At 42.0% G+C, this 18,274-nt stretch overlaps 1 protein-coding gene across 3 annotated transcripts in view; it reads left to right on the forward strand.

The window, feature by feature from the left end:
* Positions 1 to 18,274, forward strand: part of LOC126293738 (uncharacterized protein AH6.3-like) — a 149,968-nt gene that overhangs the window by 21,020 nt on the left and 110,674 nt on the right. For all 3 annotated transcript variants that reach the window (XM_049987082.1, XM_049987083.1, XM_049987084.1), the window contains exon 2: positions 5,416 to 5,541. In XM_049987082.1, coding sequence (XP_049843039.1) covers positions 5,416 to 5,541 — 126 coding nt within the window. The remainder of the gene's footprint in view (positions 1 to 5,415; positions 5,542 to 18,274) is intronic.

The raw sequence follows: 18,274 nt of genomic DNA on the forward strand, positions 1-18,274 counted from the left end.
TGGGTGAGCCAGTCATGACAAAACTCTACCATCTGGTGAGCAAGATGTATGAGACAAGCGAAATACCCTCAGACTTCAAGAAGAATATAATAATTCCAATCCCAAAGAAAGCAGGTGTTGACAGATGTGAAAGTTACCGAACTATCAGTTTAATAATTCACAGCTGCAAAATACTAACGCGAATTCTTTACACACGAATGGAAAAACTGGTAGCAGCCCACCTCGGGAAAGATCAGTTTGGATTCCGTAGAAATATTGGAACACGTGAGGTAATACTGACCCTACGACTTATCTTAGAAGAAAGATTAAGGAAAGACAAATCTACGTTTCTAGCATTAGTAGACTTCGAGAAAGCTTTTGACAATATTGTCTGGAATACTCCCTTTCAAATTCTGATGGTGGCAGGGGTAAAATACAGCGAGCGAAAGGCTATTTACAATTTGTACAGAAACCAGATGGCAGTTATAAGAGTCGAGGGACATGAAAGGGAAGCAATGGTTGGGAAGGGAGTGAGACAGGGTTGTAGCCTCTCACCGATGTTATTCAATCTGTATATTGAGCAAGCAGTAAAGGAAACAAAATAAAAATTTGGAGTAGGTATTAAAATCCATGGAGAAGAAATAAAAACTTTGAGGTTCGCCGATGACATTGTAATTCTGTCAGAGACAGCAAAGGACTTGGAAGAACAGTTGAACGGAATGGACAGTGTCTTGAAAGGAGGGTATAAGACGAACATCAACAAAAGCAAACCGAGGAGAATGGAATGTAGTTGAATTAAGTCGGGTGATGCTGAGGGAATTAGATTAGGAAATGAGACGAAGTAGTAAAGGAGTGTTGCCATTTGGGGAGAAAAATAACTGATGATGGTCGAAGTAGAGAGGATATAAAATGTAGACTGGCAATGGCAAGGAAAGCGTTTCTGAAGAAGAAAAATTTGTCAACATCGAGTATAGATTTAAATGTTAGGAAGTCGTTTCTGAAAGTATTTGTATGGAGTGTAGCCATGTATGGAAGTGAAACGTGGACGAGAAATAGTTTAGAAAAGAAGAGAATAGAAGCTTTCGAAATGTGGTGCAACAGAAGAATGCTGAAGATTAGATGGGTAGATTACATAACTTATGAGGACGTATTGAATAGAAATAGGGAGGAGTTTGTGGCACAACTTGACTAGAAGAAGGGATCGGTTGGTATGACATATTCTGAGGCATCAAGGGATCACCAATTTAGTATTGGAGGGCAGCGTGGAGGGTAAAAGTCGTAGAGGGAGACCAAGAGATGAATACATTAAGCAGGTTCAGAAGGATGTAGGCTGCCGTAGTTACTGGGAGAAGAAGAAGCTCGCACAGGATAGAGTAGCATATCTCATTCTACGTTAAAAAAACATTTAAGAAACATCAACACTTTTTTTTATTGTTTGAAAATAACATCAGCCAGATGGCGTCCTTCTCGATCGCGGCAATCTCGCAGGCGATTGGCATAGCTGTTCATCACATTATGGAGCAAACTCTAAGGAATTCTCTCGATTTCCAGCGGGATTCTTGCCAATGTTATGACGTCTTTCTTCGTAGACTTTGCTTTCAAGGTAACCCCAGAAGAAATAAATCACAGGCTGTGCGGTGGGCGAACGGCAGGACGGGGGGTGGGGGGGAATCAACCGTTTAGGAAAAACCACTGAAAACATTCATGCTCATGCGAGCTGTGTGATTTGTTGCTCCATCTTGTTCAAATGATGTTCCACCATGCACTGCATACTGACGAAGTCGAGGTATGAAGAATGTCCTTAACATTGTTGAATAGCGCTCACCCTTCACGGTATTTGATTGCCCTCTTTCATTCTCAAAAAATAAGGGTCTATTATTCCCGATGACGGCATTGCACACCAAACTGTTATCTTAGTTGAGTGCTAGGGTTTTTCATGGAGAAGTCGCTGAGGGCTCCGATCACTCCAATATCTAAAGTTCAATTTTTTCAAATATCAATTGTGAAAATATTCCTCGTCACTCGTCTAGAGATTGTCAACAAGCTCCTCGTTCCCTTCAACCATTTGTAAAACACTTCCACAGAAATGCTGTCGGACAACAAAGTCGTTATTATATAAAGCGTTAACCACTTGGATTTTGTACGGGTGGTGATGTAAGTGTAACCTCAGAATCATCCGGACAGTCCTGTTAGAAATTCCAAGCTCTACGCGCCGATCTCCGGGGGCTTATTCCCACAGCAATTTTTACACGTTTCACATTATCGGTAGTGCGCAGTGTCTACGTTCTGCCACATCTTTTCCTTGTTGTTTCACCGGCGTTTTCAAAGTTTTTGACCCAAATTTTATTGCGTTAACCGAAGGCATCAGCCTATTACGATTAATTTGAAAATGCGCCCAGAAACGACGCTGAGCGGCTACATAGCTACCGCTTTGGTAGAATGCTTTCACTGCAAACAACCGTTGTTGCTTAGTCCACTGATCCGTGGTTACTGAAATGCTTTCTGTTGGGGAACACCTTGGTTACTCGCCCACTACTATTTCCCATGTTTCTGCGCACTGTGAAATACACCGCCTGGCAGAAAAAGTGAAGCCACAGAAAGGATGTTGGAAACGAAATGAATCTTCACTGGTTGAGAGGGTCTGTGATGTTGTTTCAATGATTAAAAACTCCATTGAGGTTTACAAGAACCTTCACAGCATAAGCCCACTTATCAGACTGAGCACCACATCTGGCCTGGATGCATGTACTGATTCGGTTGGGATGGTTGTCACAAAGCCGTTCCATCCGCTCCTGAGGCAAGAAGGCCCACAACTTCATGTTATAAAGATCGGCACAAGAATGGAGTAAACGTCCGAACTGTTCCCATACATGTTCTATCGAGGAGATATTAGGGGATCTTGCTGGCTGCGAATGTACCTCAACATCACGCAGGCAGTTCACACTGGAGCGTGCCATGAGTGGACGAGCCTTTTCTTGTTGGCAACCACAATACTGTCGCATGAGCGGTAACACATTAGGACGCGGGATGTTAGTGACGTACCATTGTGCTGTCGGAGTTCCCTCAGTCACTAACAGTCGCGATTTGAAGTCGTACCCGATGGCTCCCCACACTATGACGCCAGGAGTAACTCTGCTGTACCTTTTCAAATCACTGTAAAAATAGGATCTTTCCGTACGCTAAGGTAAAATAGCTAAAGTAGAATATTCAAAATTTCTAGGTGTATACATTGATGATGGGTTGAACTGGCAAAAACACACTGAGGATCTGCTGAAACGTTTGAGTTAAGCTGCTTATGGTATTAGGGTCATTGCAAATTTTAGCGATATACATCTGAGTAAATTAGCTTACCACGCCTATTTTCATCTCTGCTTTCGTATGTCATCATATTCTGGGGTAACTCATCATTGAATAAAAGAGTGTTCATTGCACAAAAGCGTGTAATCAGAACGATTGCTGGAGCTCATCCAAGATCATCCTGCAGACAGTTATTTAAAGAGCTAGAGATTTTCACTTATGAAATTTGTTATTAACAATCCGAACGAATTCAAAAGTAATAGCAGTGTACATGGCTACAACACTAGGAGAAAGGATGATCTTCACTACTCAACGTTAAATCTAACTTTGGCTCAGAAGGGGGTAAATTATGATGCCACAAAAGTCTTTGGTTGAAAAATAGTCATATAGCATTTAAAAAGAAATTAAAAGAATTTCTTAATGGCAACTCGATCTACTCATTAGATGAACTTTTGGATACAGTAAGTGGGTAATTTCCAAACATCTACAAAAAATTAAACAAATTAAAAATTTTGAGTGTCATGTAATGTAATATCTGGTATAGACACCTTTTATTAACCTGACACGTTCCACATCATTACGAAGTGTCGTATTCATGATCTGTGGAACAAGTACTAATCTAATCTAATCTAATCTAATCTAATTTGTCGCAGCAATACTCGCCGACGGTGGTCAACCGGGATAGTGCACAATCATGATACATCGACATCATTCATCAGTATTTCAGCACCACTCCAAAAGCAAACTGGTTACGTTGTGGTGTCAACGGCACCTTACGCTTAGGACGGTAATTCTCTACTTCGGCTCCTGCTAGTCCCCAACCAGTAGGATGACACAGGTCACAAGTAGACCATTACCTGTTACTGGATGGCTGGCGCTGATGTGAAGGGGTTACAATGTGCTTGGTGCACAATTCGGCGATCCTCCTTTGTAGTGGTCATACTTGGTCGACTGGAACCTTGACAACGAGTATGCTTTGCGTCACGTTCCCAGGCAGTCTTAACATTGGGCCACTTTCACATCCAAACGCCCCATAAATCTGGACATCGTACAACTCGACAACAGACCAAATGAGACCCACAGTGAGACCTATTTAGAACTCTATCAGGTGTTGAAAGTGCTCTCTCATACGACTACATGGCATCTCCATGTCCGTCATAGTGATTACTTGGCATCCGACACTGTTCACGTCCCTTATGTACCCTACAGAAGCTTGTATCAACACTAAACACTAATAACATTAATGCACTCTGGTAGCCGTTTACATGTGTCACAAAATTGCAACTGTACTCATTTACTTACTCGACGATGGTGTGTACATGTGCGAAATACACTGACCTCTGACTATGCCTTCTGGATGCTTGAACTATTTTGCTTCAGGCAGAGTACAATATTAGTAACTAATATAAGAAACAGACGAAACACACACGAACAGGGTCAGCATAAATGACCGCAGGGTGTACTGCTCTGGTACAAGGAGAACTATTCTTAGTCATCCAGTACGGTAGTTGTAGCGCTCTTACAGGAAAGGAAACTTTCTCCACAACAAGCGCTCCCCGCTCCATAGTTTACAGAGATACTATACAGCCTTGCAGCAAATACAGCAATAAGTGACACCATTGCAACTTGCGTGTTTAGGTCCCTTTATATCGATATTTTGTTCCTTCCCATTTCTTGGACATTGAATAGGTGATTATTCAAATGTCCCTCATAGTAAGAAGCGCAGTTTTACAAGAGAATGTCTCATACCACTGTTTATTCTAAGCACATTTTCGTGCGTTTCTGAGCGTTAGAGACCACCCCTTATCACTTAAAAACGAAACTACTTGACTACTAGCAACATAAAATTTAATTTTCGTCTCCCAAAGAAGCCATAACATACTGGAACTTACAGTACCGTAAACAAACATTTTATACAAACATACAACAGCAACACAGCTGCTCCTATGTCTCCCTGCGATGGATATGTGTGTTAATGCTAGGCAGATAACAATGACGAATGGGCAGATGCCTTTTTGCTGCTTCTATAATACTTTTATTTTCATGGACTCTCCTAATGCACAATAATCTTGGTTGAACTGGTAAAATGTAATCAAATTAGAGTTCTGCACTAACTGATACATTTCTTTTTCGGTGCAGCTTTCGGTTACTGCTGCTGGCAGCCTTGGTCGTCCTGGTGGTGGCCGGAAGCGTAGCAGCACGCCAGGAGACGAAACGACAGGACAGCGATGAAAGCACAGACTTGCAAGCAGATGGTGAAAAGAGGTTGGAAATCCTTGTTATAATTCATGCTTCACTGACAAAATATTCTTCTGAAGATGACTGAAGAGTGGAAATTGAAAAGATTCTAAGTACCAAATCTCACATTTGTCGCCGCGAGGTCTATGGCACCTTGCCACCGTTCGCGCGGCTCCCCGAGTCGGAGGTTCGAGTCCTCACTCACGCATGGGTGTGTGTGTTGTCCTCAGCGTAAGTAAGTTTAATCTGATAAGTAATGTGCAAGCCTAGGGACCAATGACCTCAGTGGTTTGTTCCCATAGGAACTTACCACAAATTACAAAAAAAAAAGGAATAGCACAATGGGGAGTAGGGCTTTACATTAGGAAAGAAATGGAACCCAGCGTAGTTGCAATAACGTATGTAAACCAACGACTGATGTGGATAGATTTGACAGTGTCTAGCAAGAAAATTAGGATTGTGTCAGTATATTCGCATCGTGAAGGGACAGATCAAGATAAGGTGGATAGTTTTCATGAGGCACTCAGTGATGTAGTTGTTAGAGTAAAGGACAAGGACAGTGTTCTGCTCACGGGTGATTTTAACGCCAGGATTGGAAATCGAACAGAAGGGTATGAAAAGGTTATGGGTAAATTTGGAGAGGATATGGAGACCAATAGGAACGGGAAACAACTCATGGATTTCTGTGCCAGTATGGGCTTAGTAATCACAAACTCCTTTTTTAAACATAAGAACATTTACCGGTATACTTGGGAAGGCAGGGGAACCAGATCTGTCATTGACTATATATTAACAGATCAGGGATTCAGGAAAGCTGTGAGGGACACACGTGTATTCTGCGAATTCTTTGACGACACTGATCATTATTTAATCTGCAGTAAAATTGGGATTGTGAGGCCGAAAGTGCAGGAGGTCAGGTCCATATGTAGGAGGATGAGAGTGGAGAAACTTCAGGATAAGGAAATCAGGCACAAGTACATAACAGCGATCTCAGAAAGGTACCAGTTAGTTGAATGTAGTCAATTACAGTCATTGGAAAAGGAATGGACAAGGTACAGGGAAACAGTACTAGAAGTGGCTAAGGAATGTCTTGGAACAGAAGTGTGTAATGGTAGGATGAAGCAAACAGCTTGGTGAAATGACACAGTCAAGGCAGCCTGTAAAAGGAAGAAGAACGCCTATCAAAAATGGCTACAATCTAGAACTCAGGAAGACAGAGAAAGATATGTTGAAGAAAGAAACAAAGCCAAACAGATAATTGCAGCATCCAAGAAGAAATCTTGGGAAAACTTTTGTTTGAAACAGGTTGGAGACTATGGGTCAAGCTGCTGGAAGACCATTCTGGAGTGTAATTAGCAGTCTGGAAAAGGGGGTAAGGAGGAAATGACAAGTATTTTGAACAGGTCAGGAAAACTGCTGGTGAATCCTGTGGATGCCTTGGGCAGATGGAGAGAATATTTTGAAGAGTTGCTCAACGTAGGTGAAAATGCGATCAGTAATGTTTCAGATTTCGAGGTAGAATGGGATAGGAATGATGATTGAAATAGGATCACATTTGGGGAAGTGGAGAAAATGGTCAATAGATTGCAGTGCGATAAAGCAGCTGGAGTGGATGAAATTGAGTCAGAACTCATCAAATACAGTGGAATGTCAGGTCTTAAATGGCTACACAGGATAATTGAAATGGCCTGGGAGTCGGGACAGGTTCCATCAGACTGGACAAAAGCAGTAATCACACCAATCTTCAAACATGGAAGATTGTAACAACTAAAGAGGTATCTCTTTAATCAGCGTTGTGGGTAAAATCTTCTCAGGTATTGTTGAAGGAAAAGTGCGAGTATTTGTTGAGGACAAACTGGACGAAAATTAATGTGGGTTTAGGCCTCTTAGAGGTAGTCAGGACCAGATCTTTAGCTTACGGCAAATAATGGAGAAGTGTTATGAGTGGAACAGGGAATTGTATCTATGCTTTATAGATCTAGAAAAGGCATATGACCGTGTTCCTAGGAGGAAGTTATTGCCTGTTATACGAGATTATGGAATAGGAGGTAAACTTTTGCAAGCAATTAAAGATCTTTACATGGATAGTCAGGCAGCAGTTAGTGTTGACGGTAAATTGAGTTCATAGTTCAGAGTAGTTTTAGGGGTAAGACAAGGCTGCATCCTGTCTCCATTGTTGTTCATATTATTTATGGATCATATGTTGAAAACAATAGAATGGCTGGGTGAAATTAAGATATGTGAACACAAAATAAGCAGTCTTGCATATGCGGATAACTTAGTTGTGATGGCAGATTCGAATGAAAGTTTGCAAAGTAATATTTCAGAGCTATATCAGAAATGTAAGGACTATGGTATGAAGATTAACATCTCCATAACGAAAGCAATGGCAGTGGGAAAGAAATATAAACGGATTGAGTGCCAAATAGGAGGAACAAAGTTAGAACAGGTGGACGGTTTCAAGTACTTAGGATACATGTTCTTACAGGATGGCAACATAGTGAAAGAACTGAAAGCGAGGTGTAGCAAAGCTAATGCAGTGAGCGCTCAGCTACGATCTACTCACTTCTGCAAGAAGGAAGTCAGTACCAAGACTTAAGTTATCTGTGCACCGTTCAACAGGTGGACGGTTTCAAGTACTTAGGATACATGTTCTTACAGGATGGCAACATAGTGAAAGAACTGGAAGCGAGGTGTAGCAAAGCTAATGCAGTGAGCGCTCAGCTACGATCTACTCACTTCTGCAAGAAGGAAGTCAGTACCAAGACTAAGTTATCTGTGCACCGTTCAATCTTTCGACCAACTTTGTTGTATGGGAGCGTGAAAGCTGGGTGGATTCAGGTTACCTTATCAACAAGATTGAGGTTGCGGATATGAAAGTAGCTAGGATTATTTCAGGTACTAGTAGATGGGAAAAATGGCAGGAGGGTGTCCACAATGAGCAAATCAAAGAAAAACCGGGAATGAACTCTATAGATGTTGCAGTCAGGGCGAACAGGCTTAGATGGAGGGGTCGTGTTACACGCATGGGAGTAGCAAGGTTACCCAAGAGACTCATGGGTTCAGCAGTAGAGGGTAGGAGGAGTCGGGGCAGACCAAGGAGAAGGTACCTGGATTCGGTTAAGAATGATTTTGAAGTAATAGGTTTAACATCAGAAGAGGCACCAATGTTTGCACTGAATAGGGGATCATAGAGGAATTTTATAAGGGGGACTATGCTCCAGACTGAACGCTGACAGGTATAATCAGTCTTAAATGATGATGATGATGATGATGATGTCAGGAGACTCAAAAAACAATGTATCTCTCTAAGTACATAACTTATTTGTATCTAAAAAAAATTGAGAAGCGATTCTGATACTGCAAATTATGCTGCCCACGTCGGCGCTGAAAAAAAGAGGCAGACAAATTTGAAAATAAGTCCTTTATTAGGAAAGTTATAAGTGCCATACCAAGAAAGTGACTGGCTCTAAGAGGAATGAGGAAGTTTTTACTAGTTGATTCTTACAAAGAAGAAAACGCAGTTTATTTGTACGGAAATCACCGTCACCGCCCTGAACCGACAGGTTCATATTCAGACAGCTGTTCACGTTTTCAGACATTTGTTGTTGTTTACACTAGTTGTTGGCTGTTTTGTCAACAACTAAACAATTACACATGTAATATAAACATGAACAGCCGACTGATGATGAACTTGTCGGTGCGAAACCAGTAACCGCTATATATGTAAACAAATTGCATTTTTCCCATTGACTGGTTGTTGTACTCGTCTTTGCATGAATCTGTTCGTATTTGCGTCTTTGACATTTTTGATAGCTTGGCTATATACAAAATACCTGTTGATTCGTGCAGTTTTTAACAGAACAGCAGGAAGACAGTTTTGTTCCGAGTACCATTAATAATGAGGCATTACATTTTATTTTCGATAATACAAGTATAGAAATACAGCATTAAGTTTTTAACTGATAGAACTGTAGTCTCATATCTTTTGAATTTTGAAACTCTAGAGAAGCAGAGCTTGGCTCAAAGACCATGTGCCGTCAGCTGAGGCATGCTTGAAATGGTTTTTTCGTGGACTGGCATCCGGATGAAGTGTAGGAACCAGCAAGATTACTGAGAATACAGCAACACTGAAATACGTTTTGTGAAAAAAATGTCGCGTAGAACCTATTCAATTTCCACACTTCAAATATTTAATGATTTAGCCTAATTATGGTGAAATGTCAGGTTCTCCACCCATTAACAGTTCTCTGATTTACTCATTCTCGTATCTTTGCTTGTAACACTAGAGGATGTATATGGGTGACATTAAACGGAAGTGATGCACATTGTAAAACATCTTGAGCTGTGTCATTTCCGTAAGCTTTTTCGTGTTGCCATTTTAATTTTTTTTTTCTTGCAGAAATACAAGCCATGTGTTTTAGTGATCGTGCAGCCATAGCCAGATATAAGAGTTGTAGCATTCAAGTTGTTTCCATATTTTTTACAGTAAGCTACAGAATAGTCCTATATCACCATTGTAGCGTTAATTTACGAGAGTTAAATAACACTGCAATTCCAACATGATACCTCCCCTCTGAAGAAGTTGAACGAAACTTCAATGTGTGAGGGATGTCAATAAAACAAATTTCTCATTTAAAAATTATCACACCAGAAGGTATTAAAGAAATAGATCGATATTCCGCCGACTGCAGTGCAATTATGGAGCATGAAGCATTTCGTTCACACGTAAGAGTACGAAAGAAAAGATGAAAAACATTTCTGCACAGAACCAAGCCAGTGAGACAGTACACCAGACTATTCTTACAATTAGCAGTTGCTGAATCACAAAGTTCTCTAGAAACACGGCTAAAGATAATGCTGACAGTAAAATACACAACGTAAATAGATTTGCTCAAGGGTGTAATACCAATTTAAAGGCAGGATGTCAAATGATCTGGAGAGGCTAATTAATAAGTTTCGTAATATGTGGTGGTGGTGGTTGTTAGTGTTTAAAGTCCCGTCGACAACGAGGTCATTAGAGACGGAGCGCAAGCTCGGGTTAGGGAAGGTTTGGGAAGGAAATCGGCCGTGCCCTTTCAAAGGAACCATCCCGGCATTTGCCTGAAACGATTTAGGGAAATCACAGAAAACCTAAATCTGGATGGCCGGAGACGGGATTGGACCGTCGTCCTCCCGAATGCGAGTCCAGTCGTAATATGTGACTGAATGACTTATGCGCATCTCCACTCTACGATGTAGTGACGTTTTCTTCCACATTGGCTACTGTGACTCATTGTGGAACAAACTTCACGAGATAACAGAATTTCTGGCACCTTTGGCTAAACACAAACGCGTTCATCCTATCAACCACACGCCACGAGAATTAGAAACTTGTGTCCATTAGACTACATCTGCACTGGGGAAAGTCCAGACGAGTATAACAGAAATGAGAAGAGTTAACTTTGGTGGACAGCAAAAAGCATTAGGACGGTGAAATGTTCTTTGGAACGGTGTAGCGCTGACCTGGAGTATAGGATTGTGCATCGTCTTGCTAAGTGGGCAGATTTCTAGTAGAGACCTGTACGCAAGTCATAATGTGTCAGCAGAGCTCTTAATCAGACCATCCTGAGCGACGACGGTAGGTTACCAGGAGAAAACACGGCGGCTAAGCATTCCGCCATACGGGGCCATTACCTCCCGTTTGAGACAAGGTCTTCCAAAATCAGTATGTGCTCTTGTTGCAATTGCTGCAGCCATCCACGTGCGCTATCTGATGAGAAGAATCCGGAAGTCCCTATGTAACGCAGAATTAAGCACTAGATGCCACGAGAGTCGGACCCGCCAGTATTAAAGGAGGCAGGGTGTAGTCAGCTGTCAGTAGAGATACAGAAGCAGTAACAGTGGAATTGAGCAGTAGAGCTCAGTAACTTCGAACATGGACTAGTAGTTGGAAGTCACCAGAATAAAATATCCATCGACATTTCAACCCACCTAAGGCTGCAAATGTCGAGTGTTGATGATGTGATTGTAAAGCGGAAACACGAAGGAACAACTAAAGTTAGCCCATGTCCAAGGTGACCTCATGTACTAACGAATGGGGATCTTCGAGCATTGCGGAGGATAATTATGAAAAATCGCATATTATCAGAAGGAATCACCATCCAGCTACAGCAATGAGTGCGTGTCAGGAGTTAAAATTAATGGGTTACAATGATCGAGCAATTACGCATAAACCACAAATTTATACACTGTATAAAGGGTATAACTGCAGATATTTTTATATGCGGTACTTTAATATATGCTCACTCTGTGTGTTGGTTATTTTTTTCTCTGCGTCGAAAAGTCTTTCAACAAACACATCACATAATTTACTACCGAATGTTTTTTGCACGGTCGTAACTGCACCTCTAAGTGGACTACACCTGTCAACATAGACTAATCGTTTTTCGTCCACACTTAAATACCTGACCTGCTGCCCAGGGGAAAATAAGCGTTAATGGCTTGCTCTCGCCCCGTGTACTTGGATGTACTAACCAACCTATCTGTGTAATTATTAGTCTCAAAATGACGTGAATAATGACGTAATGTTGATCATTCTCAGTCATCGATAGAAATATCTGCAATTAAAACTACTACAGTTTGTATTTTAAACGCTAGTCGGCAGTTGAGTTGGTGTAAATAGCGAGGTACTGGACAGTGGATGATAGGAAACAACTGATTTAGAGTGATGAATCACATTACACTCTGTGGTTGTCCGATGGAAGGGTCAGGATTAGGCGAATACTTGGCACTACACATGATTGCGAGAAATGTTCTCCAACAGTTAAGTATAGAGAAGGTGGTGTTACGATATGGGTGTATTCTTCATGGTTAGGGTGTGCTTCTCGTAAGAAAAAGATAAACGCTTAAGGATATGGACACATTTTAGACCATTGTATACTGCGTACAGTAGAGAAACAGTTCGGAAATGGTGGTTGATTGTATTAGCATAACAATTCAGCCTGTCATAAGCAATATCTGTGAGGCACTGGTTTCTGAACAAAAAAGTTCCTGAAATTAACTAGCCTCCCCAGAGTCCCGACTTGAACCCAGTGGAACACATATGGGATGATTTACACCGTCGACTTCGCTCCAGAGCTATGACAGTTTTTGAGGAAATATGGGCTGCTATACCCCCACAGACATTATTCGGAACCTTATTGAATGTGTTCCCAGCAGACTTCAAGCCCTCAGAAAGGCGGAGGGTAGACACTCCCCATAGTAATCTACATTACTGACTATACCGGAATCCAATATCGGTTGCAGGCTGCCTACCTCACAGGTAACAAAAATTTCATGTTCAATATTTCGTGTAATTACCGACCAAATTTAAATTGCTTTCATAATCTACTCATTAAGAGGTATAACCTTATGTCAAAAGCGTAACACAATAAGACAAGTATTACAGTTATAAACTTTATGTTTGTCATGAGGTAACATAACTACCGGCGCACAAATACCTGGACTTCGTTTCATCCGGTATTTGAGAATGAGAGCACTTAGCGATTTCCAATAAATTTTACACACAATTTCAAATCCTTACGAAACTTTTGTTCGTCTGCAATTCCCCCAAAATGTGAAAAGGAAAAAAAAACTTTTGTAGCTTACTACATTTTCGTTCTTCATGCAGGGAAATTTAGCATCAAATGTGACGTTCTAATTTATTTCGTCCTTACTACCGACTCCTTTCGCAACACTTTGCAGACAGTATCCACAACACACAACAAAAAAAGTTTTCCATCACCTCAGTTCCGAGAGTTCCGGAACCTGTACAGAAAATTGGAACAGAGATCAACATAAACATCATTTCCGCCCTTTTTATTGCTCATGAAGACCACACATTGCATGTTGTACCACCTTCAGAGGAGATGGTCCAGACTGCTGTACACACCGGTACCACTGATACACAGTATCACGTCCTCTTGCATTGATGCATGCCTGTATTTGTCGGGGCTTACTATTCACAAGTTCATAAAGAGACTGTTGGTCCAGATTTTCCCACTCCTCAACGGCGATTCGGCGTAGATCCTCAGAGTGGTTGGTGGCTCACGTCGTCCATAAACAGCCCTGGACACTCTAGTCGAGCAATGTCGTTGTCCTGAAGGAAGTCATTCACACGATGTGCACGTTGGGGGCGCGAATTGTCGTCCATGAAGTCGAATGCCTCGCCAATACGCTGCCGATATCGGTGCACTATCGGTCGGAAGATAACATTCACGTATCGTACAGCCGTTACGGCGCCTTCCGTGGCCACCAGCGGCGTACTTCGGCCCCACATAATGCCACCCCGAAACAGCAGGGAACCTCCACCTTGCTACACTCGCTGGACGGTGTGTCTAAGGCGTTCAGCCTGACCGGGTTGCCTCCAAACACGTCTCCGACGATTGTCTGGTTGAAGGCATATGCGACACTCATCGGTGAAGAAAACGTGATGCCAGTCCTGAACGGTCCAGTAGCTGTCATCCACTGCAGTAGTAGCCATTTTGCGGCCTGAGTGAGGCATGTCATCGTCAGTTCCTATCTCTCTGTGTCTCCTCCACGTCCGAACAACATCGCTTTGTTTCACTCCAAGACGCCTGGACACTTCCCATGTTGAGAGCCCTTTCTGGCACGAAGTAACAATGCGGACGCAATCGAACCAAGGTATTGACCGTCTAGGCATGGTTGAACTACAGACAACACGAGCCGTGTACCTCCTTCCTGATGGAATGACTGGAGCTGATAGTCTGTGGAAGGCGGTGCTCATGCATGGTTTTTTACATCTTTGGGCGGGTTTAGTGACATCACTGAATAGTCAAAGGGACTGTCTCTGTGATACAATATCCAGAGTCAACCTCTGTCTTCAGGAGTTCTGGGAACTGGGGTGATACAAAACTTTTTTTAATGTGTGGTCATAATTTCTCACTTTAATACTCAAATTTTTCTTTTAAAACAAACTCCTCCACCAAGCCACGAGTGCCCAAAGGACGTCCACCGGCCGCGGGGTCATCCTCTGCCACGTGGCCAGCACGCCGCTGTGCCGTGGAGTCGCTTTTTCTCAAACAAGTAGATCCTCATTTGGTATTGTGAGGCCGAGCGCGTTCTGCACCAGTCTTCCCGCCAAGTAAGAGTGTTTGACAATACCGGAAATCGAGCTCTGGTTCTCCGCGCGGCCGCTCTTCTCCAAAGGGGGACTACTATGTTAAAGTTTTAACGTAAGTGTGTACCTGTTAACTATAGTAGATTATGACATAATTTAAAAATTTTAAATTCTGCGAATAATTATACGAAATAATGAAAATCAAAATTTTGTTGGCTGTGGAAGCTGTTAAATAGATATTCTGCAACTAGGACCTGGTGGGCAGGTGACCGTTTTAGGCGTTTAGTAATATAATCTATAGTATACACTATACTACACTGAGAGGAAATCAGCCAGTCACGTAGACATCACTCTTGCAATTTATTGGTGCATGCTGTGCGACACATGCACAAAGTCGAAGCGACTGACTTCTGAACGGAGAGCCCTCATATTTATTCAGAATATTTTGCTGTTAGCGCGCTTATTTATACATAATATCGAATTGTTCAGAAAATTTTATTGTTAACACTCGTATGTAGCTTATTATCGAATAGTACAGAACATACTGATGTTAGTACAGTTATTCATATTTATTATGGAATATGTCGGGTCGTACTGCAGTCAAATTAACAGGAAAGAACCATAAGCTTTTCTAAAGCATGGAAGGGACTAAAAATTGTTTATAGTGGGCAGGACACGAAACATCAACTATTCAGCACATAAAATGAGACTATAAGATTCAAGAGACCTTTTCAAGTTTCATGGGCGTCTGTAGTGAAGTTGCCCATCATGCAGCCTATTGAGCAGAGTTTAAGTCGTAACACGGCGTCCTGTGGCTACACGAAAGCTATTATTCAACATGGCGCTGCTGTCAGGGTTCCTCCGAGTCACAATCCGTAGGTAGCAGTCATCCATTGCAGCAGTAGCCCTTGGGCGCCTGAGCGAGACATGTCATCGCTTTGGTTCACTCCGAGACACCTGGACACTTCCCTTTTTGAGAGCCCTTCCTGGCACAAAGTAACAATGCGGACGCGATCGACCCACGGTATTGACCGTCTAGCCATGGTTGACCCACAGACAACACGAGCCGTGCGTGTACCTCCTTCCTGGTGGAATGACAGGAACTGATCGGCTGTCGGAACCCATCCGTCTAATAGACGCTGCTCATGCATGATTGTTTACATCTTTGGGCGGGTTTAGTGACATCTCTGAACAGTCAAAGGTGCTGTGTCTGTGAACAAAACCCACAGTCAACGCCTCTCTTCAGGAGTTCTGGGCAATGGGGTAATGTAAAACTTTTTTTGATGTATGTATGTGACTAAATGTACATGTCAAATTATATCACTATACGATCCATACAAGGTGTACAACTTTGCTTAGGCCGTTTTTTCCCCAACATTTGAGGCTTTAGTGAAACAAATTAGTTACACATGTATCATTCAAAGTATTTTTCATCGCTGGCCACTACTTTCTCCTATCTTTCGTCCTTTGAAAAGATCCACGAATCGATCCAATTTATGACTTCCTCACGATATCGGAAGTGTTGGTCAGACAGACCATGCGCCATTGATCTAAACAAGTGATAGTCAGAGGGAGCTATGTCTGGAAAATACGGCTGGTGGGGCAGTACTTCCCATTTTAACGTTTCCAAGTACGTTTTGAACTCTTTTGCAACGTGGGGTCGAGTGTTGTCGTGCTGCAAAATCACTTTATCTTGCCCCTCGCTGGGTTGCGTCCATTTGTCTTTTAATGCTCTGCTCAAATGCATTAATTGCGTTCGATAACGAGCACCTGTGGTAGTTTCACTTGGTTTTGACACCTCATAGTACACGACGCCGATCTGGTCCCACCAAATGTAGAGCATGATCTTGGAGCCGGGAATATTCAATTTGACCGTCGACTTGAAAGCATGGCCGGGATATCCCCATGATTTTTTGCGTTTTGGGTTATTGTAATAAACTGATTTTTCGTCCCCGGTCACAATGCTATGCAGAAATCCATTTCGTTTTTGCCTCTGAAGCAACTGTTCACAAACACACAAACGCCGTTCAGTGTCTCTTGGTTTCAGCTCAGAGGAGGCCCAAGTTCCTACTTTCTGAATCATGCCCATAGCCTTGAGACGTTTTGAAATGGCTTGCTGTGTCACTCCCACTAATCGTGCCAGTTATTCATGAGTTTGACGCGAATCTTCACTCAGCAATGTCTCCAATTCTGCATCTTCGAAAGCATTCTCTCTCCCATCACTATGCCGATCTACGACGTTAAAATCACCGTTCTCGAAGCGTTGGAAGCACTCACGACACGTTCTTTCGCTAATAGCGTTCGCCGGCCGCGGTGACCGTGCGGTTCTACGCGCTTCAGTCCGGAACCGCGCGACTGCTACGGTCGCAGGTTCGAATCCTGCCACGGGCATGGATGTATGTGATGTCCTTAAGTTTGTTAGAATTAAGTAGTTCTAGGGAACTAATGACCGCAGATGTTAAGTCCCATAGTGCTCAGAGCCATTTGAACCATTTGAACAAATAACGTTCTTACCATACGTACTTGAGAGCATTCAATGAAACTCAGCCACTGTTTTCTTCATACTGAAACAAAACAGTAACACGTCCTGCAAATGACGAGAATTAGGTTCGTAAACTGACATTTTCAATCAAGAACTTTATGATGCAGACACAAATCGACTAATGTTTGAATGAGGTTATGTTGACCGAGGTCCTAGCTAGATGCCAGACGTCTGCGATCTGTTTCTTTCGACCACTACTTACCATTGTCACCACCTATCGGCAAACGGCGGAAGCAAAGTTATACACCTTGTAGTTTGGCAGATATGACGTAATAGATATTTAGATTGGTGAAAAACTAGCTTCTCCTTCAAATGGTGCACAGTAGAACTTCAACAACACGCAAGATGTTTTAATTTATTATTTCTTCACTGCCAAACCTATTCACAAAACACTTTTGCCAAGTATCTACATATATCACTGAAGGTAGCGCAAAATTACAGATTGTACCACACATGGTTCAGGAGATATGACCTCATAAACATTGAGATGCGTGAAAACACAGCTTTTGTAAAAACGAAGCGAAAATTACGCAGACTGTATTCATTCAGTTTTTAGTAATACAGACACTTAGCGACTTTCAACAAGCATAATTTCAAACCTTTCCTAAACTTTTCTCTTTTGCATGTTTAAGTAAAATATTTAACAATTAAATCATTAATAAAGTAATCAGACATTTGAAGCTATTTTACGCATGGTAATTCGTTTCCTTCAGGTCCCGGGGGTTTAGTGGTACTCACTAATAAGTGCCGGGATACAGTTGATGAGATACTATACTTCCAGCAAAACAGTGCCCACTAACACAGAAAAACTCAAAATGAGAACCTCCAATTACCTGTTCTTAGAAAAAACACCAATTTCTCGTTACTTCAATTGTAACTGCTTTTAAGTTTCTATGCTGTGAAAAGTATCTGTGGCTACGATATCCACACACTGGAGTATTGGTAACACTGTACGTTACATCGTCCGAATGAAATCTGCAGCGAGAAAAACTGCTGTAGAGAGGAAAAAAAAAAAAAAAAACATTGCTAGAACGTTCTGAAATTTCTGACACAACAGGAGTTACCAAAAACTTTCTTGTCGAGTTGTGTCGCATGCTAAAGACTAACCCCATACTAGG

The sequence above is a fragment of the Schistocerca gregaria genome, chromosome 10, assembly GCF_023897955.1.
Source record: "Schistocerca gregaria isolate iqSchGreg1 chromosome 10, iqSchGreg1.2, whole genome shotgun sequence".
Lineage (NCBI taxonomy): Eukaryota > Metazoa > Arthropoda > Insecta > Orthoptera > Acrididae > Schistocerca > Schistocerca gregaria.